Raw genomic sequence first — 25,291 nt, 5'->3', positions numbered from 1 at the left:
TATGCAAGCCTCATTGAACTTACTAAAAGCCCACGAGGGGAAACTGAGGCAGAGGCATATCCACAGTTGCACACTGGGCCATGAGGGGGCCTTCTGGGCCTGAGTGCCCACCATCAAAACATGTCACAGAAGATTTCTAAGCATAAAGGGAACATCTGTTTGCATCCACAGCTGGAGGCCAGATAGTTGACCAAATGTATCCTTGTTCGGGTCTGGGATGGCACTTCCTGTGTTCTTAGAGTGTCTGCTAACAGCAAGGCAAAATAGGTTTCCTCGCAAGCACCAGTCACCTTTTGGCACTTGTGTGTTTTTTCTTGCAACATTCACCGCCGGATCCTACAAATACTTTCCCCTTAACCTGTGCTATGCATCCCAGTTCTGCGACTCTTTGCTCACCATATGAAGGGCCCCTGATTCTGCACCCTGCAGAAAGAGCAATGAACACTGAATACTTGTCAGGCTGCTATCTCATGCTCTGCTTTCCCTCTTCACTTTCCCTTGGACAAGCCCTTCCAAATGACTTCCTCTCACTTCAGTGCTTTCCAAACTAAGAAATATTCTCATAGGCCCAATTCAGCAGCAATCCATCATTGCCAGACCAGCTAGGGATCTGCAGGATCTATCGGCTGTCACCTCTCCCTCCACTTCGTAACCATCACTCATGACCCTTCCCCCCCCCCCCCAAACTCTGCAGCCAGGTCAAAAATGTAAGAATTCTGAATTTCTATCCTTTGTTACCAAGGTGTTTTCAAACCCAGCCGCTTTTGTACTATTTCCCTTTCAACTCTTTATGGACGCAGCCGAACGTTTGCTATCATTAAATCGTAAGTTTTGGCTTCGAAGCTTGAAGTCTGCCTCTGCTTCTTCAACCAAAGTAGGAGTTATTGACGAGGGCCATCGCTGTCACGCCCCCTTATTTAAATCTGGCCACTGGCAAAGCTGTGTCAGGAAGCCAGGCCTGCCAGAGAGTCAGGTCTTCTGGCAATCTAAGGAGCGCGGCAGGCTGCCTGATTGGCTGCGCTGCCGGATTGGTTGGAAGAATCATCAGACTGTCTCTTATGCCCAGCAGTGGCAGTTCAAAGGCTGCTCCAAGTGCTGACCTGCAGCTGCAATAGCTCCTGCACCAGTTTGTTCCCACTCCTGCTCCAGCCATGGCACCAGTCTTGCCTATCTCCATATAACCCAGTTCTGACCCTTAGCTCCGATTCCTGTCTTCTGACTTTGACTCTGACCCTTGGCCCTAGCCTCTGACTCCAGTTCCAACCCTTGGCTCCAATTTCTGATTTCAGCTCTGGTCCTGGGCTCCAATTCCTGACCGCTACTGCTGCTCCAACCAGCAGGCATGACCACCCACATTCCGATCACGGACAAGCCAAATAGCTCTGCTTCAGTCGGTAATATTTACTGGCTTATTCTAGTTGCCTTCAGAAAGGGCGTTCCAAAAGGACTTCAAACCCAGTGTTATTGGTCTCAACAAACTTAAGACTGCAGATTTATACTTCTTATCTTATGCACATGGGACTCATTGAGGCAGAAGAGTACTGAGATACTATGGAGGTGGGGGGGGGCTGCAGAAATGTTAAATCAATCAATAGATTGATCAGTAAGCAAGCACCATTAGCTGTCTAGATAACACATTTATATGATCAATATTTCCTGGATACTTCCAACACTTGCACCTGGGAACCACAATGATGGGAAGACACAGGTTGGGTTAGCCAGACGACTGTGCAGGAGCAGAGGGCACCCAATGGCCCCTGATGCTCAGAGGCATTTGGTGACCCCATGGTCTATGTTAGCTGAAAGTTTTAAATATATGCAACCGTTCTTCTTACAACAGCCAGGTCAGAGGAGTGTGATAACCTGCTCAGGAGCAATACTACATTGCCATTCTCAGGTGCAGTGGAGGAGAACGGACCTGAACACTGTTAAATCCCCTCTGGACCCCGCCAGGAAAGGCAACTGTGTGGTTCCAAGGACAAAACGAAGGACTGGCCCTTTAATGTATTCAGTTCCAGATAGCCATCTGATTTTTATTTAAACACATTATAACCACTCGGCTCCACCACCTCAGTGGGAAGTCTGGGCTACCTATTCATCGCTGGCTTTGTAAACTAACACCTCCTTAAACTCTGCTTCCACGCGTTTCCCCTTGCTGCAGCCCTCCGGCCCTTTTTTCTGGTTTGTCCCATGGCCCCTCAGATAGCGCACCAGTATTCACGGTCTAACAGTCCTGAGCCAATTGAAACATTTCCAGCATGCTCCCGTCTCAATCATCTTCTCTCCAAAAGTGCATGTTGAACACACGCCTTAGCCCACATTGGAGTGCAAACGTGCCATCACCCATATGCCAGCAATCAGGTGCATGGCCGGCATAACCGGTCTCAGAGCTGCAATCCTGAGTACACAAGCCGTGTGCTCTGGTTTTCAGACCCCGCCCCACCTGTGGTAGCTATGTTTCTCCGCTTTGGTTGCCCAGTGGGATGAAGTTAGCACTGTTTGAACTTGAATGTGACAGTGAGGAAAGTGCTTGCAGATGTTGGGGTCCTGTTACCAACGAGTTAGTTATCAGCCAGGCTGGAATGCTCATATTTCAGAGGCGGTCTGGGTGTGACGGGCTGTGCATCCCTGACCAGCCCTAGGAGAGTTAACGAGGGCCTGAGAGGCCCCGGGGGGGGAGGGGGGAGAGAAGGGCAGGGAGGGTTAACTGAGGGTGAAGCCTAGACTATAAAGCCAGGAGGCTAAAAGCAGAAGGGGGCCTGGAGGAGGAGGAGGCAGGTCTTCAGGGACAAGGAGAGAGCAAGCCCTGAGATCCTGTCCTGCCATGAGGCGCAGAGCTGGCTCCTGTGGTAAACCCAGATAAGGGGAGAGAGATCTACTGAGTAGGAAGGAGCCCAGAGAAGTGGCAACAGGGCTGAAGCCTGAGCTGACCTGGATAGCTGGTTATAGAAGCCCTGGGCCAGAACCCAGTGTAGCAGGGGCTGGGGTGGGATGCTCTCCTGCCAACCACTGCTGTAGTTGCCCCGAGCCAGGGCTGAGTGGTGTCCAGAGAAGGCATTTGGCCTGGGGCCCTCTGTTGGACTTTGTAACCCTGGAAGGGGTGGTCCAAAGGCTGACCTGGCCGGAGGGCCAAGCTCCCAGAAGAGAGTATCCTAGAGCAAGTGGAGAGCAGACTGGGAGGGATCAAGGGGCTGGTGCCGCGAGAGCTCTTTCCCAGATTTGGACAGGGGAGACGCCACAGCGGGGATGGGAAGCCCCACTCTGCTGGGTCAAGCCAGGTCCATGAAGTGAGGTGGCATCTGGTGAGGGTTTCGCCTGCCCTTTCCTGGCCCACTGTGCCCCACCCAGGCTCAGAACCCCCTGGGCTGTGCACAACGCAGTGTGATCCTCACAGCCGGAGCGCAGCTGAAGGGAGTCACGAGGTGCTCTGTGCTGCTCCAGTTTCCCGCCATCCCCAGAGGGGGGCTACCTCAGGGCTCTCTCATACCCAGCATGAGTCTGTTTCAAGAGCTCGCTTCCGCCGCTGTCCTTTGGGAAGGGGCAATTCAGGGTGCCTGAGCCCAGCCGCATGCTCCTCCTGCTTGGGTTGAACGGCAGGCGCTGGAGGGGGACAGACACCTGTTTCGCTGCTAAGTCTCCCGGCCAGCTACTTGTCGGGCTCCACAAACTCCACACGAAGAATCAGGATGGCAGACACTACTGTGCACATAGCCAGGTCTGTAGTACAAACACGAGACAAGTATGAACCCGAACCTCACTGGCTGCCAAGGGAGCCCGCGAACAGATAGCCCACGGATCTCCTAATAAACCCCACCAGCTAGAGCAGCATGGACCTGCCCTTCGAAGGCTTCCATCTCCAGGGCTCTGGGAACTGGGACTCAGCAAAGCCAGGCATATTAGTCTCTGAAAGGCACGTGGCAACCTTTGTCTCCTTCCAAAATCCAGGCCCTGAATGAGCTGGCCAATACACATCTCATGTAGGAGACGGTCAGCATCCGGACGTGTCAGGGAAATCATTCAGCCTTTTCAAGGGACTTTTCAGAGTTGCTACCATTTCCCTCTCCGAGCCTAATAAAGCAGGGAAAGAACTTCACAAGGAGATTTCAGGAGTATTCAAGGGGTTTCAATTTCCGCTCCAATAATCCAGTAAAAACAGTCTACTGCCCAAGGAAGGGATGAGGGGGGGAAAAGCCCCTGGTCTTATGCACTTTGCGGTCTGCTGTTTCCTGCCATTTGTCAGCTTTGCCAATAAAAACCAGGGGTTGTTTGTGTTTTATTGAGTTGCAGGAAATAGGGAGTTCAAATAAAAAAATGAAACTATGACAATAAGCGCGTGGTAAGTTTTAGAACTGACAGGAGAATTAACTGGAAGGGAAATGGCAAATTAACCCGAGTCCTTCCTTGCGTGAATTGGCGGCTGATTGCTGCTCAGCTCAGTTGTCTCCTCTTGCCTTGGGTTTTCCTCTTGTCTCCTTTTTAATGTTTTACCTGGTTTGGAGAATTTTTCACCTTGGTCCTGCCCATCAGGGAGGCACCATGCAGGCTTCCTTCACATCACATCCCCAGCATGCATTCAGCCCTGGGCTGGGCAGATGCTCTGATGTTTAATAGGGTGTAGCCCATGGAGATAGCTTAGCATTCAGTTTAGCAGTAGCACAGGAACTTAACAGGCCTATATCCTGTAAGGCATTAGCTTAAGGAGTTAGCATAAGGCTTTGAGGCCTACAGACTTTAGCATACATAAGTGGCCCAACTGTGACCCTGAGTTTTTGGCAACTGGGAACATCGTGCTTGGCGGGAGAGCTTGAAGATAATACCAGGTAACTGTCGGAACACTGAACTGATACTAGACTAGGATATTTTCGGATAAATGTTGGCAGGTTCTAACCATGAACTCGCCTTGGTGTTGAACTGATGTGTTATGATAATTAAATTGACTAAATCTATAGGATAAGGACACCCCAACATTATTAGGGTGAGGAAGTTAGATATGGACAAAGGAGGCCGGGCATTTCTATGAATATACATGACAGCCCCTCTAATAGGCCAGACTACCATGTAAGGGGGAGATTTGGACCTTCATACCAGGGACAAAGCAGGATCTGTGTCTCTCACCCGCGCCACATCTCCTAGGAAGGGCGTGAGCAGACATGTAAGGAACGGTACAAGATGTTAGCTGCACTACCTTGTACTACTGCTACATTGCTATGTGGTTTGGAACATCTGTGTCTTTACTAACTGTGCTAATGAAGTTGCTTCAAAAGTTTTGCTTTGCCCTCAGTGTGAGGTGAGTGTCTGTGGTGCACATCAGGGCTGCCAACCAGATATTGAAACTTGGGTCAACAAATTGCTCTGCCTCATTGATATCCTTGGTAATGTGGTTGTGTGCTAAGGAATACAAAGAGTATGATACTAGGCCATCAAAGGGAATCACTATCACCCAAGGGACCCAAGCCCCCAACCTGATGGTGAAAAGCTCTGTGTCCAATGCCCAAGCCCCCTGAACAATCCCATCCCTTGAAGCGTGAAGAGGTCTCAGCAAGGCCGCACTCCCATCTATCCTTCCTGGGCGAAAGGCCATGGTGGAAGTGCTGCATATTATTGTTTCCCTTTCTCTAACAAATGGCTTTTAAAGCGGACATGACAATGATGTGGGAAGAAATCATATGAATAAAGCGGGATCCCCCAGCCATTCCCCCAGGCTGCATTTTGTTCAGAAATCTTGTTCATTAGGATGGGTTCCTTTTTGGGCATATCTGTAGTAATAAACAAACAACAACAACCATCTAGCACTCAGACAGCAGTCCTCAAAGTGCTTGACAAAGGAGGTTAATAGCATTATCCCCATTTTACAGATGGGGAAACTGAGGCACCAAGCAGTGAAGCTACTTGCCCAAAGTCACAGATCAGGCTAGGGCAGAGCGGGAATAGAACCTAAGCCTCCCAAGTCCCAGTCCAGTGCTCTGTCCACTAGGACATTTAAAACAAGTAAGGCAACGGTGTTGTCTAGCAGCTGCAGACATGTCCTCAGGGTGCACAGCTCCAAACTTTAATTCAGCCCCTTTTATGGTCTATTTGTTTGCCAAATGCATGTAATCTTTTCTCTAGGTGATAAGGAATAAACATGCTTTAAAAAGCCTATTTACCTTTAGATAGATATCAATAGGCCAGCACCCGTAAGACGACAAAGCAGCATGCAGATCCCAAGACTCACTAGCAAATCTGCAATAGCAAAGCACCACGTACAGCATCAGAGGCACCCTACAATAACAAATTGGCATCCAGAGCCTGCACTCCCTTGCATGTCGAACGCCAAGGCCAGTGCTGTACGGTGTCGGTGGAGGAGGGGGGAATATGGCTAAACCAGACCTCAGCTGCAAGCTTGTGTAGGACCAATAGCTGCGAGGTGGGAGGAAAATGATTTTTAAAGTTATGAGAAATATCTTGACTCTGTCGTTTTAATTAACATTCGGCTAAGAAGCAAGCAAGGCTGAGCGGAGAGATACTCTGGATCTCCCCCAACACTTTTGAAATTCAGACCTTGACCACTTTGATTCTTAAACCCAAACCTAGATTTCAATTCCGACCACGCAATCAGTTGGCCTGACACTTTCTCACAGGGTTTCTAGGGCTATGTGCTTGGGATACAAGTAAATCGCAAATGGGACTAGCTCCCCAAAGCACAATACCTTTTACCTATAGAGCATTTTTCATCCACAGATCTCAAAGTGCTTTACCAACAAGGTCAGTATCATCACCCCCCATTTTATAGATGGGTAAACTGAGGCACAGACTAGTGACTCACCTAAGGTTACTTAGCAGCAAAACCAGGACTAGAACCCAGGTCTTCTGAGTGCCAGCCCAAAGCACTATCCATTAGGCCACACTGTGTTCCCATATAGCCTGATTGCCAGTGCAGGGGATTAGGTGTAGCAAGGCAAGCCTCAGAGGGAGGGAGCAGATGGCTGCTTGCCACTTATGAAGCCCGAGCAAACTGCAGAGGACTTTGGCACTTGGGTGGAAGGTGGAAATGACAGGGAAAGAAAAGAGCTGTTGACTGTGTCGGAGCGACGTTCTGGGGCCCAGCGCGAGTCCAAAATCTATCCAGCTGCTGTGGCTGTGGCGGCTGGGTCACGCTGGCGCTTCGATTGCTCGTTCCCCATCGTGGCACATCTGAAAAAAATAAAGGAGTTATTGCATTAAAGTGCCATTTGGGAGCTCAGGCCACACCCCTCCCATTTCCCCTCTCTCAGCCTGGGATGTTGTGGAATCAGATATATTTAGAAGTGCTGTTATGGGTTTCAGACACTTTGGGGAAGGAAATATTTTAAAGTGCTTCTGTTAGGGTTCCCTTGTACAAACACTGCATTTCTGGAGAACTTTGTCTGAGGATCTTGCAGCCCTTGGCAATGGTAGGGAATCAGCTGTCAGATGGGGAAACTGAGGCAGAGAACAGGCTCAGCATCGCGGCAATACTCTCACACGGAAGCAGTGGGGCAGCTGGAACTAGAACCTGAGTCTCTGGACACCCAGTCCATTACTCTAGATCATGTTATCCCCATGTCCACAACCCATGCTTCTTCCTCCAGCAAGTTTCCAGGGGGATCAGCAGCTCAAGGGTCTTATTCAGCAAGGTTGGGACCTCGGGCAAACTCTGGTGTTTAGAGGGGCTGTTAAAGATGAAAGGCACGTGCTGCCAACCTGTCCCTGAGATGGCCCCTTGGCCTTTCAGGATCTGACCATATATTGAGGGGAGGAGACAGGCAGAAATCCAAGCTTCTTCGAATACCCCATAGCCTCTCAGCCTCAGGCACAGGAAGTCCAGTTCTGCTGCTGTCCAACGTGCCTGTCTCAACAGCCAAGAGCCCATCCTCCCACCTCGCTGCCAAGTGCTGGAAAGAACCAGGTATTTCCAGCCTCTAGTGGTAAAAATCCTGAGTGTCTAGTAACTCGTTCAGGATCGGGGTCTTTTTTATTTGCCTTCCGGCGTCACATATTCGAGCCTTTCCCCCTATAACCTCCACGTCTTTTAAAACGGAAAGCAGAGAGTCTCCCTTCATCACATGACTCCAGCAGCTGGGGCTTTAAGAACTCCCCCCCCCAAAATAGCATGAGGCTTACCCTCCAATCATGGGAATCAGCAACACCCAGGCCCCTCTCTGACCCCGACTCAGTCTGAGGCATGAAACGAAGGGGCTTTGGTGTTGATTTTCTTTCGACTTTCCTAAGGAAAGGCCCATGCAAGCTAAGGCCTCCACAGCAGACAGGGGAGGAGAGGGCAACTCTTTGGGCACCTTGTCCACTGCCAGGGAGAAACTCACGAAAAAGGCCAGTGGCAGGAGTCGCCTCAGGCTACAGAAGAAAGGATGCTTGGTTAGGCAGATACTGCCACCGTGTGGGACAAACTGGGAACAGGCACCAATCAGCCAACCTGCTTTATGATGGGTTTATTACAGAAGATTTAATTCTGGGCAGAGACCCTGGAGGGTTTCTCTAAGAGATGCAACCGCAGAGACAATTATTAGCTGTTGGGGTGGACACGGGTTCCCCAACCTCTTTCCTCCTCGACCATCAGGATCCACCTGGAAAGCTTGTCCTGTTGGCATCTTTGGGCAACTGTAGCTATTTCAGAACGACTCACCCATCACCTCTAGCTGACCAACACACAGACACCCAAGGCTGGAGCTCCAAGAGGCAGGGAGCAAGTGCTTGACAATACAATGGGACCCAATACAAAGGATCATTTGGGCTGTTGGCCTGGCATATTCCATGTGCAGGGAGCCCAGTTTTCAAATCCTGTGCTCGCATCAACGGGGGGTCTTTAAAGTGAGGATTTCAACACCAGCATGTAGACTTGAGCTCCCAAGAACAGAAATGGGGGGCCAATGAGGAATGCAAGCAGGACTCGCAAGATACAACAGTGCCCTTAAATGCATGGGTGCAGCACCCAAAGCCTTCTGCAGGAGTGACATCTGCAGGCAGAATGAATCCCCCCCCCCCATGCCCAATCCTCCTCTCTCTACAGCTAGTGTCATTGCCCTGCGTGACTGTCCAGGTACTTACACGGTGCTTATCTGTGCACTGAGCTACTTGTGGGGAAGCAGCAATATGTGTTGTGGGATAATGCACGTTCTGTGTTGGCATGTTTCGTGTAAATGCAGGATTTCAACTCACCTGCTCAGAGGGCACATCCCACCGCACGGGCTTATGGCAGTGCGTAGAGGACACACAGTGCATGGCCCCCAGCCTGGGTATAACTGCAGCGTAGACGTGCATTGGCTTAGGCAAGTAAAGACACCAGGCCTGAATCCTGTGGGTATGTTCCTACACAGCTCTATACAGGCCCAAACAGCACCTCTGCCATCTACACTCTGCTATTTTAGCAGTGCCGCAGCCTCCCCACTGCTGGAATCTTCCCCTGCCGCAGGAAAAGGCTCCGTCGGTAGGGAAAGGCTCCAGCAGCTCCTTGCTGCCAGAGCTCTTCACCGCTGCCTCCCCGCTGCCAGAGCCTTTCACTGTCCCCTGTAGCTATGCATTGCAGAGGAGAGCAGCCTGGCATGCTTGTACAGCGCACGCTGAAGCCTGTAGCTTGCATCTACACTATTTTAGCCATGCTAGCGCAGATATGTCTACCTGCGCTGCAATCCCAGTATAGACGCACTCTTAGTGAACTCCTCTTTAAACTCTACCCAGTTGTCACCATCGGGTGCAACTTCTGGAGGATAGTGCTCTCTGGAAAGGTCAGCTGACCATCTTGCTGTCACTGGGGTGACGTACCCAAGAACCAGAGGAGAGCGCTGCTTTCTTGGCAATAAGCTTTTTTTTCTTCTTCTTTTATTTAAAACAGTAAGGCAGTGTTCAGACACTGCTACCCACAATGCCAGAGGGCATGTTGAGCAAAATGACAGTGAACAAAAACTTCACCTTCAGTAGAAGAAAACCAACCCTTTATAGCAAGCCGCATAAATATTTACAACACATCAGTTCTATATACAGTCCGTTCTATCATACAACTCACTTCAAAACAGCTATGCACAATTTGGTTGTACAAAAGATAGATTTTTTCCCCCCTTGTACAGTTCAAACAATAAATTGTCCTTTTATCTTTTTGTTTGTACAAATTAGAAAGTTGGTTACACTAACTTCAAACCTTTTGTTTTAAATAGCTTAATATAACCTCCATTTTTGATTGCACGATCAATACAAATCATAGCAGGTAGCACAAAGACATAGGTCACCAAAATCTGACAGATTATGCGGACAGTTTTGTATGAAAGAGTCTTTCCTTTCAGCTAACACAGATGGTGCTCACCTTATATGGAAGTTGCAGTCAATGGAGTCTGAATTTGGCTGAATTGTGGCGAACCTGATTTACCAAAATCCAGCTTGTATGTTTAGTACATCCATGGATATATGCCAATAAATCAATTCAGGCACATATAAAGCATGTGTGTGTGCACGCCTACACACACATGCATATGGAGATCTATGTATACACACACAGTCTAGGAGTGTACACACACACACACACAGAATTTACAGTATCTGGGCACAAGGAAGTACCTCGTTTTGAAGGGACTGCCATTCCCGCATCCCTGTGTGGAATGTACATGTGGCCGTAGTCACAAACACTGGAGAAGACTCCACTCCCTTGTACTCAAACAGCAAGAAGAACCTGTTAGATGAACATCAGAAGTGACCAGCGTATTTACAACATCTGTCCTTACCACTGCATCCCGGAAACCTAAAGCAACAGGTTTCTGGCCACACACCTCAGCATACTACCAGTGAGTAAAAACAACCCTCTGTCCAACTAATACCATTGCCCCAACGCCGCTCTGGGGAAGCCAATGACTTTGGGGGAAGTCTCTTAAAAGGATCAGTCTCTTGAAAACCAAACACCGAGCGAAGGGTTGGGGTGGGGTTACAGTTTTGAAATCTTAGTGTCTCTAAGTGCAATAGCTGCTTGTTCCAGCAGCTTGTGCAAAAGACTGGATCATACCCAGCACTGTAACACTGAAATACCATGTACTGTATGTAACTATAAGAAAAACACCAGTCCTCAGTAATACAGAATACACCCTCACAACATCCTGGGTCACCTATTTCTATTCCGGATCGCTGAGCGAGAGCGCCTACCCTCCATTCTTTCTTGACAAAGTTGACAACATTGATGTAAGAGTCACTGATTGGACCTGAATGAATTTACACCAGGAGAAGAGTTTGAGCTACAATCAAATGCATTTCGCACTCCATGGTGGCAGCTCCACTCCAGTCACTGATATCAACCAGAAAAAGAAAAACAGCCCACGCTAGATAAATCCTAGTTTAGGTCTAACCCTACTCACCGAGTTTCTTTGGTCCCACATAGGCCAAATATCATGCATATGGTACAGGACGTGATCCTGCCCCCAGGGAAGTCAGTGGAAGTTTTGCCACTAATTTCAATAGGAACACGATTTCTCACTTACTAAAAGAAAACATCCCTTTAAAGTACAGCTAACACCTATGACCCATATCCTCAAAAGTATGGAGGCTCCTAACTCCCATTGAAATCAATGACTAAATACCTTTGCGGATCTTGGCCTAGGATGCCATGAACTGTGACTACTTCAAGCTTGCGTATGTTTACCAACCCACCCCATTTTCAGCTTGGTTTGGTGCTGTCATTAGACTCAGTGATGCTGGATCTGTCACATAAAGAGCGCCCAGAGATGTTCTAGGCATATGTGGCTATTGGAGGTTTTGTGGTTATTTCTGGCAACACTACATGCTTTTGGGTTTGCCCTTGCTGTTTTCCAGGGGCACACACTGTGGATGTATCTGCACAGTCGGGTTGGACTGCAATGACAGAGGGTGTGTGGTTTTGGGGGGACATTTTTTTAAAATGAAAATCATTCAACACCTGCCATGCAGACGTCTAGACAAAGGAGGAGCAAGAACAATTCAGACTCTAGCCCAACCGGAAAGCTGCAAAGCTGAGATCGGGAGCTTTTAAAGACCCTGCTGCCACCTCCCAGTAACAATCCGAGCCAAGGCCACCGGTGAGCTCTGGGCACTGCCTGTCTGCATTCAGAAGCAGGGTGGGGATCCGTGGGTGCATTGAGGTTTGATTTTTCCTGGTACTGTACACAGAGGAACGAAACAATATCTTACTAACAAGGTTTTCTTTGAGCATTTGACCCTGTGAAGAGGAGCCTGGGCGAGTCCCAGCACAGTCGTTAGTCATTGTTGAAAAACGAGCTGTCTCAACTGCTCCATGTGGCAAGCAGCAATGCCTGACAGCTTACTGCTTGAAGGTCTTGATTGCAACCACCTGCGTGGAACGAGTCGGTGGATCTCTGTCCTCACCCCAGACTGGAGGAGCCATGCCCTGCCTGGCAGCTGCGGGCAGACTCACGACCAAATGGACCAACCTTGCTCCCTAGAGCTGGTCCCTGCAGGTCAGACTTGGGGACCCCTTGCAGGGCAGAGCGGGGGAACTGGCACGGGGCTGTTCCTTCTGCAAATAGCTCTGGGGAGATAAAAATTCTCTAGCTGCAGAACAGGAAATCTCTTAAGCCCAAGAAGAAGTGGCTTGAACCTCTTGGCGGCTACAGACCCACCCACCATTCCTGGTAGCTCACCTTGGGCATCTGGCTGTCACCCTTCCAGACAGTGCATGTGCCTAAAGAACAGGTCCCTATTTCCCTGCCCCCTTAGCAAAGGCAAGGTACCACAGAAGCCACAGGATGGTGACTATCTAGCCATATAAGATGAGCACTACTGCACAGAACCAAACTGACTAAGAATCTCAGCAATATTTAAAGAGATTTGGATTTAACAAAGGACTTTTGCCAAGTGGTTTTGGAGGTTCTCTCTTTTTCAGTAATCCCAGGCCTGTCCTTGTTAAACGCAGTGAGCTCCGTGCTTCGACGGGGGACGTACCAGGTGGTGAAGCTGCAGTTGCACTCATCACTTGACATGCAGTAAGTGCCGGGAACAAAAGCAACCAACAACTCAAGACTTACCACTCAATTAAGGCTTTGAAAGACTCACTCTGCTCCCAAGGTATTTGACTTCTGGGGCTAAAACCCTCTATGGTGCAAACATCCAGAAGGAAACAATGGCCAACGCTGAACAAGGAGACCCTCCCCTGCTCCTCTGCCTGAAACCCTCCCTTGGGTATCAAGTAAGCAATGGGGCAGCTGAGAGGCGGCAGAGACAAACAGCTGCAGCTGTCCGGGACATCGAAAGGAAGGATTTCCAAGGCTCCCCCCCTCCCCATTAGATATTCCCTCCTCTGATGTAACAGGACTTTCTACAAAACAGCGACATTCACCCAGCCCGGGCTGCCAAGTATAACAGGCATCATCAGATGGCAGCGCACGTTTGTATGGCTCTTTGCCAGGTTATATTTGAACCCTGCACTTTGCAGACATTTCCTTTTCTTCCTGTCAGTGGGGGATGCCCAAGGGAGGAACCCAAACTGTCCATTTTGATGTCCAAGGGTTTTCACTTTGACTTGGAGAGTCATGAGAGCATGAATGGGGCGGTGGGACAGGAAGGAAGGAAGTGGAACCGTTCTAGCTGGTTGGTTGTTGTTATCATTTGCGCTACATCAGCACATCTGGCATGGGGCGGAGAGGAGGGGCTCTGTCAGCAAAACCCAAGCCAGTTGGGCTGGCATTTGCAAAGGGGCTTAAAGGGGTTAAGATTCCCAAGCTTCCACTGAAGGTCAATGATAGATGGGTGCCTAACTCTCTTAAGCCCCCCCATGAAACTTCCAGCCTAAATTCTCAAATGTCTCACTTATCTGACACATTATGACGGCCGCCTTCAGGGACCAGCCCATTCAGTAAGAGAATCCCAGCCCCTCCTCCCAGCTCAGCTCTATTTTTCATACAGAACGCCACTTCCTCTGCACTGCACAGCCAGATTCCCCACGAGGCGTGGGAAACACACACACATCCAGCTCGCCCTGCTTGGATCGATGCACCTATCCTGCTAAGCAAAGACCGGACGGCAACCCCTCAGACGTCTGAGACCAGCTTTCTCTGTCCATTAGCACAGGCTATTTGCGTTTATTTCCTCTTGCTGTCACTTATTGCTAGGTACCACTGAGGTCTAGTCTCACCATGGCTGACAAAGCTTGGATCCCTTAAGGAAACAGGAAAAAGCTACAGTAAAAGGTCTAAATCTCTAGAGCTAGCTGAAAACTGGGAAGGTTTTTGTGACAAATCACATTTTTTTCTTTTCCTGCGCCAGTCAAAAACGGGCTGGATTTCTGGCAAATGTTTTGGTGAAAAGTGTGTTTGTGTCTCATTAAAAAATGGCAAACATTTTTGGCAAGACACTGCAGCTGACCTCACTATTACTACAGTGCTAAGCTATTCTGACAGTGTAATTTTTTTAAAGGGGCTATTAAGGGGAAAGATGGGGTGAATTTAAACTTCACCCAGAAGAACCTATGGCTTCTTTGTAAAATATTATATCCAAAACATCAGCTGCCAACTTTTTGTTTCTGAACTATGCCACACCAGCAGCAACACCTGGGGAACAAACACACTTCCAAATATTTTGTGCGTTTAAAAAAACAAACAAAAAAATGCAACAGAAAAGACACAAACGTCTGTCAACGTTAAAAACCTGCACATTGTAAAAACACCCCAACCAACCACCACATACGATCTTTCTGTTGCTTTGAAATTAGAATCACCCTTGGGACGGTGTTGAAAAAAAATAACCATTGATAGTGTGACAATGTGAACCTTTTTCTTCGATATACTCCTAGCAGATCAGAGAGATTCTGTAACACAGCAGCTGTCTGTTCCAACAGGCAATGGGAGAGGCAGAAAGTCTATGTCCTGGTCTTCTTTCCTCTAGCGTGCAGAATGCAAAGCATTTAATACATCATCTCCCCCCCACACCGCAAATCCCCAGAGTGAGAAAGCAGAAGTGAAGGAAAAACAAAAGTCTAATATTTTGTTCTTGAACTGTGTAACTGCAGATATGATCCAACATCATGGAATGAAAAATAATATAAAGCAGAGCGTTCATGTGCATCAGAAAAAATACATACAAACGTTTTAAGTTTTTCACGAATCCCCTCCCACTGCAAAACAAAACTATTGACAAGGTCTTCGAAAGGCTCCCTTAAGATCTCTTTACCAGAGAGTACCCTCTGTAAGGAGAAGAAAATCCCTCTGGCTTAAAAGCAGTACATGTAAGAATGAGAGGCCCTGCAGTTGTGGGCAACATTTTTTTTTTTTAAACTAAGTTAATACTTCTACTGACGTACAGACAACTGTGATGGATCAACGAGACCTCTTTTACATTTCCATACATGGACAAACTCGTCAAACCTTGCACGCAACAACAGAACCTCTTTTCCAGGAGCCGAGACTGAAAGCAGCACGTAATACTGTTTTAAGTCCTTCCTCACGTCAAACATCTTGACATAATTCACTGAAGGTATCAAAAATATACCCTGTAGACCAATACATCATTTACAATTGCTTTTTCTCACCAGTCCGGAAAACAATGCACTTAGAGCAACAGAGTCCCTTCATCTGCAGATTAATGCACCACAAGATGGGGAACTTCTTCTGATTACAAGGTAACTAAGGATTTCTTTTCAGAAGGACTTTTAAAAAAAAAAAAAAAAAAAAAGGATCCTTAGTTTTCCTCCCCCCACCCTGTATTTTTATTTGTTTAAGCTTTTCCAGGGCCTGCTCTGTCGAGGCTCTGCTGGGGAAGTTAATCCCATGCAGGGGGATGCCTGTAAGAAAAAGAACATCCCAAGCAGCCCAAGAGAAACAACATGGGGCCCGTTTGATTTTATAAATCAGTGGCGCAGCCCATGGGCTGATAAATGCACGGAACAACCTGGAGGCTGGGGAAGGGCAGTCTAATCCTATTTCAAGTACTCAATAGCAGGCAACACGGGTGTGCAGGCAGAGAATACATGCTATATGTGTGCATAGGCACACGCACACACATATAGTATATGCACATGCACCCAAGCATGCTCACTCTCCTCCCAACATGGGTTTCCTCGTTCTCACCGAATCTAAGGAGTAGAACTGGAGCACCAGCTGGTCTCCCCTGAGTAAACAACTGGGATTCAGTGAGCGACTGCATCCTTTGGAGCTTCCTCCCCCCTCCCATCAGCTGTTCACAGACTATATCTCAAGCTCTCAGCTGCTGTGTGGGGACACCAGTGCTGGAAAGAGAACTAGGCTGGGTTCCATCCGGCTGTCTTAAGGCTTTAGACTGAAGAAGGTTCAGAAATTTCCTGATGTGAGAAATCGACCGATTGGAAAAGCGCTGCTCCAGTTTCTTTGCTGACAGCGCCATGGACTGATATGGTCGGAGTCCACCTTGGCCAGCTTGCTACCCACGCGTGTCCACTCTTCTCCCTCCCTTTCTTTCGTTCATTCACTGTCTGACAGCGTTTCGTACTGGGAGCAGAGCAGGGGCTTGGGCTCCTCCTCCCAAGCGTGGTGCTGGCTGGTGGAGTTCCCTTGTGGAATGGACGCTGGCGGCGGGGCTGTCACCACGCCAGTTGGAAGCCTCATTGTCAGTGGGTTGTATGGAAATGGCGTGGAACCTGAATCAGTGCAGAAGGAAAGGAGAAACTCAACATGGTCCAAGAGGCAGCCCAGGGCAGGGAATTCACTCACCAGCACCCCCCCAGTCAGTGTCAGAGAGCCCCCTTGAAATTCAGCACAACTAGCAGGGAAGAGAGGCCCAGGAATGGAAGAGCAGCAGGTCCTGTGCATCAGGAGCGAGATGAACTGGCATAGCTCACTCCCGCGGGGTGTCCCCAGGTATAAGAAGAAGTAACTTCCCTAACGGGACGAGTCAGCTGATGCTGACCCGGCTGTCTGTCTGGGGAGGAAATCTCACCCTCCCACATCTGGCAGAGTGCAGAGCCAAAGCCCGCAGGGGGCAGCGCTGTGATACCTGCGGACGAAGGCCTGTCCTCCCAGACCCGACTGGTTAGCGGTGTCCTCCTGTTACAGTCCCCCTCTGAATGAACGGAAGAAACCGACGGTGGTCTCTCTCCAGAGGACAGGCCCGGTGCTGGAGACTTGGCCTTGCGGCCGTTGGGTCTGGCAGCAATCTTTGGCTTCCCTCCTCCTCCTGCAAAGAGAAGCACCTTGCTTGTCAAACTGATCGCTGGAGACACATGCTACATGGCCAAGGCAGCAAAAGCAGCTCATGGTTTTGGGTGCCTAACTGGAGATGCCTTAAAGAAGCCTGATTTTTGAAGGGGGGGGGTGCTCAGCACCTCCTCAAGATCTGGCCCCTTTAAGTTGTCTCTGGATGAGTCCCCAATATCACTAGGAGCTTGATCTAGGTCTCTTGCATGTTCAGAACTGCACGTGCTACCTTTAAGTACCACTAGAGGTATAGGAAGCTTAGCATCCGCGAACCTTCACAGCAGACGTCTGAGCGGGGAATGGTACAGAACAGAGTTCTTGGCATTTCCCAGCCAGAAACGGGCAGGTTTCCCACGCTACAAGAGTGCACCTGTATTCAGGGCGTTCTACCAGCAACCCCCTATTGACCGTTCGCTAAAATGCCCAAGGACTTCAAGGCCCTCTGCTGGAACGAAGAAGCTACTGCAGCTGCAACGGAAAGGCTCAAAGGGCCAAATACTTCCCTGATTTACCCCCCACGCCACCACAGCCTTGTCAGCTCCTTGTTGAACTCACCTGCTACCACGAAGCAAGCTGCAGCAGCTTGTGTCCGGCATGGGGGCTGCGCACTTGGACGCACTGAAGGGTCTGGCACAAGGAGAGAGTGGGCTGATGAAGGGCGTTTGTCTGCTGGCCCTGCCTGGCTGTTTTTTTGCAAGGGACTGGGGAGTGCCTCATTGAACTCCTAAAACCCAGTGACAGGGGCCTTGAGTGACTCAGCAGGACAGGGACTGTGTGTGAGAAGGAACAGGAACCCACATGCCCCTCCTCCCTCTCTACAGACAGCCTGGATGCAGGGCCGCCCGGGAGCACAAAGTGGGCAGTTTGCTCTGCCCATCCACTTGAGATGGCCTCCATGCCCATGGAATTTGAGTGCATATGGCCTGGGGTTACAACACCACTCACTCCCTGTCCTGATAGAGGGACAGTCAGGCCAAACCTGAATGGTGCTGTGACCCCACGCACCGGGCTGCAATGCCCAGAGCAGGGAGGAGGCCTAGCCCTGTAAGATGGGAGTCGCTGCTGTGGGGTGAGTGTGGGGTGGGCTCTCTCTCCAACCCCCCACATCCCTGAGTCCCATTTGTCTCCATGGTAATGGTTTTGGAAGGGTAGGGGCCTCACTTTCAGATTTTGCCCCAGGCCCTCAAGACCTCTGTGTGGCCCTGCCTGAAGGGCTCCATTCTGGTGAATTCCCAGGATAAGAAGCAGAGCTCCCTGTTCTCCAACCCAGCCATGTCCTGTCCTAGCCAGGACGAGACGTAACTCAATGCTTCTGTAACTGGAGCCATGTTAACCCATGTGGATGGCAAATCAATTGGTATTTGGGGGAATGACGGACTCCCCACCCCCTGCCCATATTTCTGATTCTACCCACCTCCGCGTGTCCTAGCGGCATTGCAGAGATTCGTGGGAATGGCTGTCCCTGGAGCTGTACAATGGCCCAACCCTGAAGTCAGAGGTAATTCCTTGCATTTGACCTGCTGCACAGGCTTGCAAGCAGTGTTCTCACGACCCAATTCGTGGCATGGGGCGGGAGGAGCAGTGGGTCTATATCTTCTGGCCTCAGCAGGGATGCTCCCCTCCCCGGTTTTCCGAGGGTTCTGCCTTATCCCACCATTCTCAGTTGCCTTGAGGCTTCCCTCCCATTCCAAATGCCTCCCTCTGCTGTCCCGACACAGCATCTCTCCCCAGCCCCGGCTGTTTTAGGGGGCTGCCATTCCCACTGCTCCACCAGCGAGCCAGGCTGTCTTCCAGAGCAGAGCGATAGATACAGTGCCAGGCCTTTGCAGCGGCTGAACGGTGAGCAGGCAACACTGACAGCTAAAGAAAAGCTTGGAGCCAATCTACAACCGTGGTTAACCATCAACCCTGCCGAGGGCAAGTGAAGACTCCCCCTGGCAGGTACATGGGGAGCCCCAGATGGGAGGTTAACCACGAGCCCTGTTATCATCTGAATTAGGTCATTTCCCCTGGTACTGTGGATATCACACAGCCAGAGCAAGGGACACCTGGGCTGGAGGGGAATGGAAAACTTTGTGCTTCTCTACCTCCAGTGCCCCAAATGTCCCTTCCCTGATCCCCACACTGGGGTGTGTGTGTTTTAAAGGACCATTTCTATTCAGGGGCACATTTCTACTGAGAGGAGCATGGATTTCTCACTGGGTGAGTATCTCTTTTGGGGCTATATGATCTCAGGCCCTGATTCAGCACAGCACTCAAGAACTTGATTTCTTGTGTTAAAGTGCTTTAACTGAAGCAGACGGAGCCTTACGCAAATCTAAATGTTTGGCTCAGCAGGGAGGCTTAAAGGCCTTGTTGAATCAGGATCCTCGCTCGGGCTTGGGATTTGTTTGAAATCCATATTTCTCTGCAGTATCTTTCTGTTGCATGTCTTTTTTTTAAATAAACCTTGACAACATAAGAAGAAAAGGCGATTAAACAAGGAAAAGAGCCCGGTCAGTGTTTTAGAGAAAAAGCAACAGCCCCTTTCAGGCTCCGACACGAACATAAAAGATTCCAGGATTAATCAGCGAATTCACAAAGCTCGAAGGGAAAACACAAAACAAAGAGGATATAAAAAAAGAATGAACAACACTGAGAAACGGCGAAGGTGGAAAGGGCTGCAGACCTGGCAAGGAGCGCATGTCGTCATTCCGTCCGTCAGCAGCGGTTATGGGCATAGCAGCGGGCACGCTTGCACTGGCATTCAGAGAGTTAAAAGCATTGGCATTGGCACTGAGAGGCGAGCGCTCTTCCCACTGCTCGTCATATTTACCCATTAGGGCCTTCCTAATTATTGCCTCCAACCCCATGTTGGTACTGGAATTTTCTTGAACCGACTGGCTTCTACAACTGATTAGCCCTGGGAGATACGGAAAGGGGAAGGAGAGGTGAGGGATGGGAGATGGGTTGGGGGGGAACCAAATAAGAAGAAAGATGGGGGGGGAGAAAGGAGACAAGGGAGAAGGGAAGAAACAAACAGTCAGCACATTCTTGCAAAGCAACAAAATTTGTCATATTGTTTTAAGCTCTGCAGTGCACTCCGTCCCCCCGCCCCGCCCCAGGGCTTGGCAGGAGCTGGGGGGGGGGGTGGGGAGTTAGAAAACTACTTGCTGAGTGAGAAAGAGTCTGGGGGGTGGGAGTGATTTAAAAAAAAAATTTAAATGGAGACCCCAATGCCTCAATAGCTGAGGAGTGACAATGGAGTGACAGGAATGGACCCTGTGGCTGGCAATGCCTCGTGGGCACCCGGCCCAGCAATGACCTGCTGGGGAACTTGTCCTAGCTCTCCTGTGAGGTTGTTCTCTACTGGGTCCAGTGGGGCGGGAGGTCAAGAGGAGAGAATCCTTCCCCATGCTGTTTAATTCCTTCCCAGCTCCCTGCACCATCTGTAGTTCGGATTCCACCGGGGCCCAGACACCCACATCTACAGGTCAAATGTCATTAGGAAACAGGATGCAGAAACGCAGTGATGTGTTTGAGTGCTTGTGAGTCATCAGAAGCCATGCAGTTATGGTGCAGCGCCGCACAGGGACCGTAGGGCACTCGCTCAGCCATGGGACCGTCATTCCCAATGCGCCGGTTACAGGAAACGAGCAAGGGCAAAACTTAAGAGAGTCAAAATACAGGCAAGAAAATAAAATGCCATGTTTCCTTAATGGTCACTTTGGTGCCTGCAGCCCCCTCTCCCCATCCTCAGAGCAATTCTCCTCTCTCAGTGGGAAGGCTGCTGCTATGCTGCCCCCTCCTCGTATCTTATGCAGCGGAGCGCACACACGTTCATTCCTCCCCCTGCGAATGGGCAGCATCACTGACCAGCTCCCAGCACACACGCTTTGGGCTAGTGTCCCAAACCCACCTACATTCCCGAGGGTTTGCCTTTCTCCTTCGCTCAGCCCAGCAGAACAACCCTTAGCTACAGGCTTTTCCCTGCAACACTTCCAGTCTCTCACCCAAGCTCCTGCTGACACAGACAAGGACACACAACACCCCCCGCCTCCAATGCTCCTAGTTCGCAGCTAAAGGGATCCACCTGGCTCGGCTGCCTGCATGAGTCAGCTTAACCACTGTGCAGGGTCAAAACCTGGCTCTTTGGTCACCGTCTCCCTTCCCCAATACTAACTCTTACTGGGAAGCTTTAAGGCAAAGAACCCCATTGCCAGCAGCCTCTGCCTTGCAGATACCACAGAAACTTGGGGTTATGGAACTCTTGGATCAAACAAAATAGGGTGGGGACGCACAGTGGGCATGGGTCTAGCTCCCCACATAGAGCGGGATGCGGGGAGGATCCATGGCTGAGGCCTGCCTTTCGACCAAACGGCGGGGTCTGGGGACAGTGCAGGTCCCTGGGAAGTTTAAGCATTCTACAAAAAGACCAGTCCTGGTGTAACACCACTGAAGTCCACGTTCTTAGAGTGGGGACTCAGCTAGGAGGGCCATAGGTTTTGGTTTAATACAGAAAGCAAATGAATACGATCCGCTAGCTCGGTCTGTCTCACTCATGAAGCGTGCTATATAGTGATGCATATGTACATAGTGCACTTCAGCTGAGGGGCACAGAGTGCACTCCAGCTACGAAAGAAGCCCCCACAACTTCCTTGGGAAGCAGGCACTGCAGTACCCATTGCACAGAAGGGGAAAGGGAGGCCTTGCGAGGTGAAGTGACTTGTCAAGGAAAACCAGCAAGCCAGTGGCAGAGCTGGGGCGAGAACCCAGGAGCCCTGACTGCTGCTCACTGTCCTATTCCAGTGCTATTCTTGGCCCTATCAATGCCTAATCCCTTTTGGGAACGCTCTCCACGAGGCTTCGATAATATCCGGCAGTGCTTTTCACAGGTTATTTATACACTGCGTGGAAAATAGGAGCCTCTGGAGAGGAAAGGCGGGGAGCAGCCCTGCTCAGTAGCCACTGACGTCTGAAAAGACACACATCTGAGCTGGAAAAAGAAAAGGAGGACTTGTGGCACCTTAGAGACTAACAAAATTATTTGAGCATAAGCTCACCAAAGCTTATGCTCAAATAAATTTGTTAGTCTCTAAGGTGCCACAAGTCCTCCTTCTCTTTTTGCCCATACAGACTAACACAGCTGCTACTCTGAAACATCTGAGCTGGGAAGAGCAAGCCTGTTACAGAAGCAGCCCAGGGGCGGCAAATGAAACCCGAGCCTGCGCCCCCAGGGGCGGCCTGAGGAAAGATAGGCCATCATTTGAGAAGCGGATTCCCCTCAGCTGCAGGGGGAGGATTCTGGGAACCCCTTGGAGCAGGCTGCGCTCTCAGTGGGGAGGGAAGAGGCCTCACAGTCTGGGACTGCTGGGCTCCCCTGTTGCTATGGAGTGTAACAGGGACACTGGCACCGGAGGCCTTGACTTCTCGTGTGGTGCTGGAGTAGGGAGGAGTAGCCTGAATGTCTCCTTTAATGCTGAAGAGCTTGGAGAGAGAGAGACATGCAGAGCCAGGAGTCATGGACTCAGCTCTTTGGAGCCCCGCAGTGCTCTGGTGAGAGGGCTCCCGTATGGAAGTATGGTCCCTCCACTTCCAGAACCACCGTTCTGCAGGAAGGGAGCAAAGGTCTTTTTCGCACAGGAGCTCACTGTCACTCAACGGCAAACGCCCGTGAGGCAGGTAGAACTTTAAGGCTCTGGGCCTGCGGCAATTCCTCCACTCTTCTCCGAAATAGAGCTCCTGGAGGTCAAAGGTGACTACTGCCTCTGAAAAGCCACGGCTGTCCCCTCTCAGTAACAAGGTGGGACCTCTGTTCCCACGACAGCATCCCACAGGGACATTTCTGCTGGCCCACCTGGGTGGATGCCCTGTTGTCCTCCTCTGAACCTGCCCAGCCCCACTCACTCCTCATCCCCCAGGCAGGCTCAGCTCTCAACGGCGGAACCATGTGCTTTGCTCTGCAGAACCACAATGCCCCCACAGTGTGTGGCATGACCTTCTGGTCCCGCTCCGCCAAGTTGCCGTCCTCCCTTCATTTAAGGCTATCCGCAGCCATTCCTCTTTCCCCATCAGGTCTCAGTCTTGGAGTTCTTTGGGCACTGCACTGTCCCTGTCGTTTAGACAGGAAGCTCTTCAGGGCAGGGACGGTCTTTATTTTTGTGGAGCGTACAGCGCCTTGCACAATGCCAGGGCTAACCCAAGTATTAACTTAGCACAATGTATACAGCTGATACTGTTACTGATCTAGGCTTAAGCCTGAAGGCCCTTAGTTTCAGAGTAATGTTTTTCTGTCTGTATAGGAACCAACATCTGAGCCCGCCTTCTCTCTCTCTCTCCCCCACACCCTCTGGGCTCAGATGGTCATTGCTTTGTCTGGCATGTGTACCTTCAGCAAGTATTAACAAGTCAGTGTGCCTGATGTAGTGTCCCCTGGATAAAGCCACGGGCACCACGCTGCCCAACCAGACACCAAACGGCTTAAGACACATGGGGACTTTCTGCTTTCAGCAAGACACACGTCTGGGAAAATGAAACAAGAAGTCTGCTGGGAACGGTGGGCAGCCTCTCCTGAGTTTTGGGCTGAGATTGTAGCACCGTTTAAGGACCCGAATTCTGCTGCCAATGCTGATGGGACCGGCATGATCATCTAGTCTGACCTCCCGCCTAGCATGCGCCAGAGAACTTCACCCACTGATCCTTGCATCCAGCCCATCACGTGTAGTTGAGCTAAAGCATACTGTTCCCTTTCCCTCTCCCTCTGATTCTAGCTCCAACCTTCCCGTTTGCCAGCTCATACCTCTTCACGGAAGCAGAGTCTGTACCTTATGTCACCGGCCCTCTGCCAATAAGAGTCCATTTAAAGATACTGTTTCCCTACAGCGTCCTGCCTGCTGGCGTTACATGGTCTCCTCCCAACCCAACAGATCCCAGGCCAAAGGCCTCCAGGCTGTAAGTTTTTGTGTCTTCTCAAATTCTGACAACCTGGAGGCTTTGAAAGGGCTAGGCCTGTAGCCTGCAGCCCAACAGAGCAGTTTCCAAAGCAGGGAAGGGCTGTACGCACATATTCTCCCAGCCTCCCACCTTTCCCACCAGGAATATACTGTATCATATTGCAATAAACGACACCGGAACCTGCTGAACTCCTCTTCTCAGGCTGTGAATTCTGTGTGGCGTGTGGCAGAGAATGACATACGATAAAGATATATTGGGACTGTTACCTGCTCCAGTAATTGCTGGCATGTTGAAAATCTCTGTCCCAGGCTGTCCAACATCTGGAGGAAAACAAAAGTCCCTCAGTAAGAACTGCAGTGCACAACAGTTATTCCTAAGGGAGCTTTTCCTTCCTAACACTTCCCCAACCCCAGAGGATCATGGGACATGCAGTTGGAGGCCTGGCACCTACATTACCCACACTGACAAAATCCCAGGCCAAGTTCGAAGTGTGGGTGGGGTGGAGCAAGGAATGATGGTTTGGGACTAAAAAGTATCTCTGTTTTTAAAGCAATGCTACCCCCAGACACGCAAGCCCTGGCCATTCCAATCAACATCAGAGGTTCTCCAAGTATGACCCATGGATCATCAGTGATCTGTAAAGCCCTTCCAGGTGGCCTGATAGGCAAGGAGTGGCGGTTTGGGAAGTTGGATGCATGGGAGAATACTGCTCTCATCAAGTGGACCAGAGATGGCAACAGAGAATCATGGGTACAGGTCTAACCCTACTGGCATTAATGCAGCAGTGCCCCAGAGAGTCATGTTGATGTCCACAAGTGCAATCCCGTCTCCCTCTACCCCGAGATCCTGCCCTCTGGGAGGTTAAGCTGGGGTACAAAACCCAGAGCTTTCTCGGGGTGTTTCCAAAGGTTCAATCCCCCATCCTCAGAGAAGAGTTTTTGTTCATGCATTTAGCAAGGGGGAAATACTAAGTCAATATTTTCCCTCTGAGCTGAGCTATTTGACTTGGGTATCGCTTTTCTTAGAATAACAGCAGTTCTCTAACACAAAACGTTTCCTATTTCTGTATATTTTCCCCTGATAAGGAAATGAGTGGGAGGTCACTTGGTTCAACCATGCGTCCCTCAAGGGACATAACAATATGGTTGGATCATGGTAACAGCATATACAGGATGAGACAGCTCGGTCCTTCTTATGCAATACAGCTGTTA

The 25,291-nt window shown here is 50.1% G+C and overlaps 1 protein-coding gene across 39 annotated transcripts in view; it reads right to left on the bottom strand.

The window, feature by feature from the left end:
- Positions 1 to 9,930: 9,930 nt before the first annotated feature.
- The window catches only part of NCOR2 (nuclear receptor corepressor 2), a 419,584-nt gene continuing 404,223 nt past the window's right edge, over positions 9,931 to 25,291 (bottom strand). For 26 of the 39 annotated variants that reach the window (XM_038372887.1, XM_043497676.1, XM_043497682.1 and 23 more), the window contains 4 exons: positions 24,347 to 24,400; positions 19,816 to 20,049; positions 16,948 to 17,127; positions 9,931 to 16,591 (listed from right to left, as the gene is read on the bottom strand). In XM_038372887.1, the coding sequence (XP_038228815.1) occupies positions 16,416 to 16,591; positions 16,948 to 17,127; positions 19,816 to 20,049; positions 24,347 to 24,400 (644 nt within the window). In that variant the 3' untranslated portion in view covers positions 9,931 to 16,415. Of the gene's footprint in view, positions 16,592 to 16,947; positions 17,128 to 17,702; positions 17,775 to 19,815; positions 20,050 to 24,346; positions 24,401 to 25,291 lie in introns of all 39 variants that reach the window. The other 13 variants (XM_043497699.1, XM_043497708.1, XM_043497701.1 and 10 more) reach the window with 3 other exon arrangements.

This window comes from Dermochelys coriacea, chromosome 15, assembly GCF_009764565.3.
Source record: "Dermochelys coriacea isolate rDerCor1 chromosome 15, rDerCor1.pri.v4, whole genome shotgun sequence".
Lineage (NCBI taxonomy): Eukaryota > Metazoa > Chordata > Testudines > Dermochelyidae > Dermochelys > Dermochelys coriacea.
The sequence above is the reverse complement of the archived record's forward strand: the minus strand, read 5'-3'. Positions and strand labels throughout refer to the sequence as shown.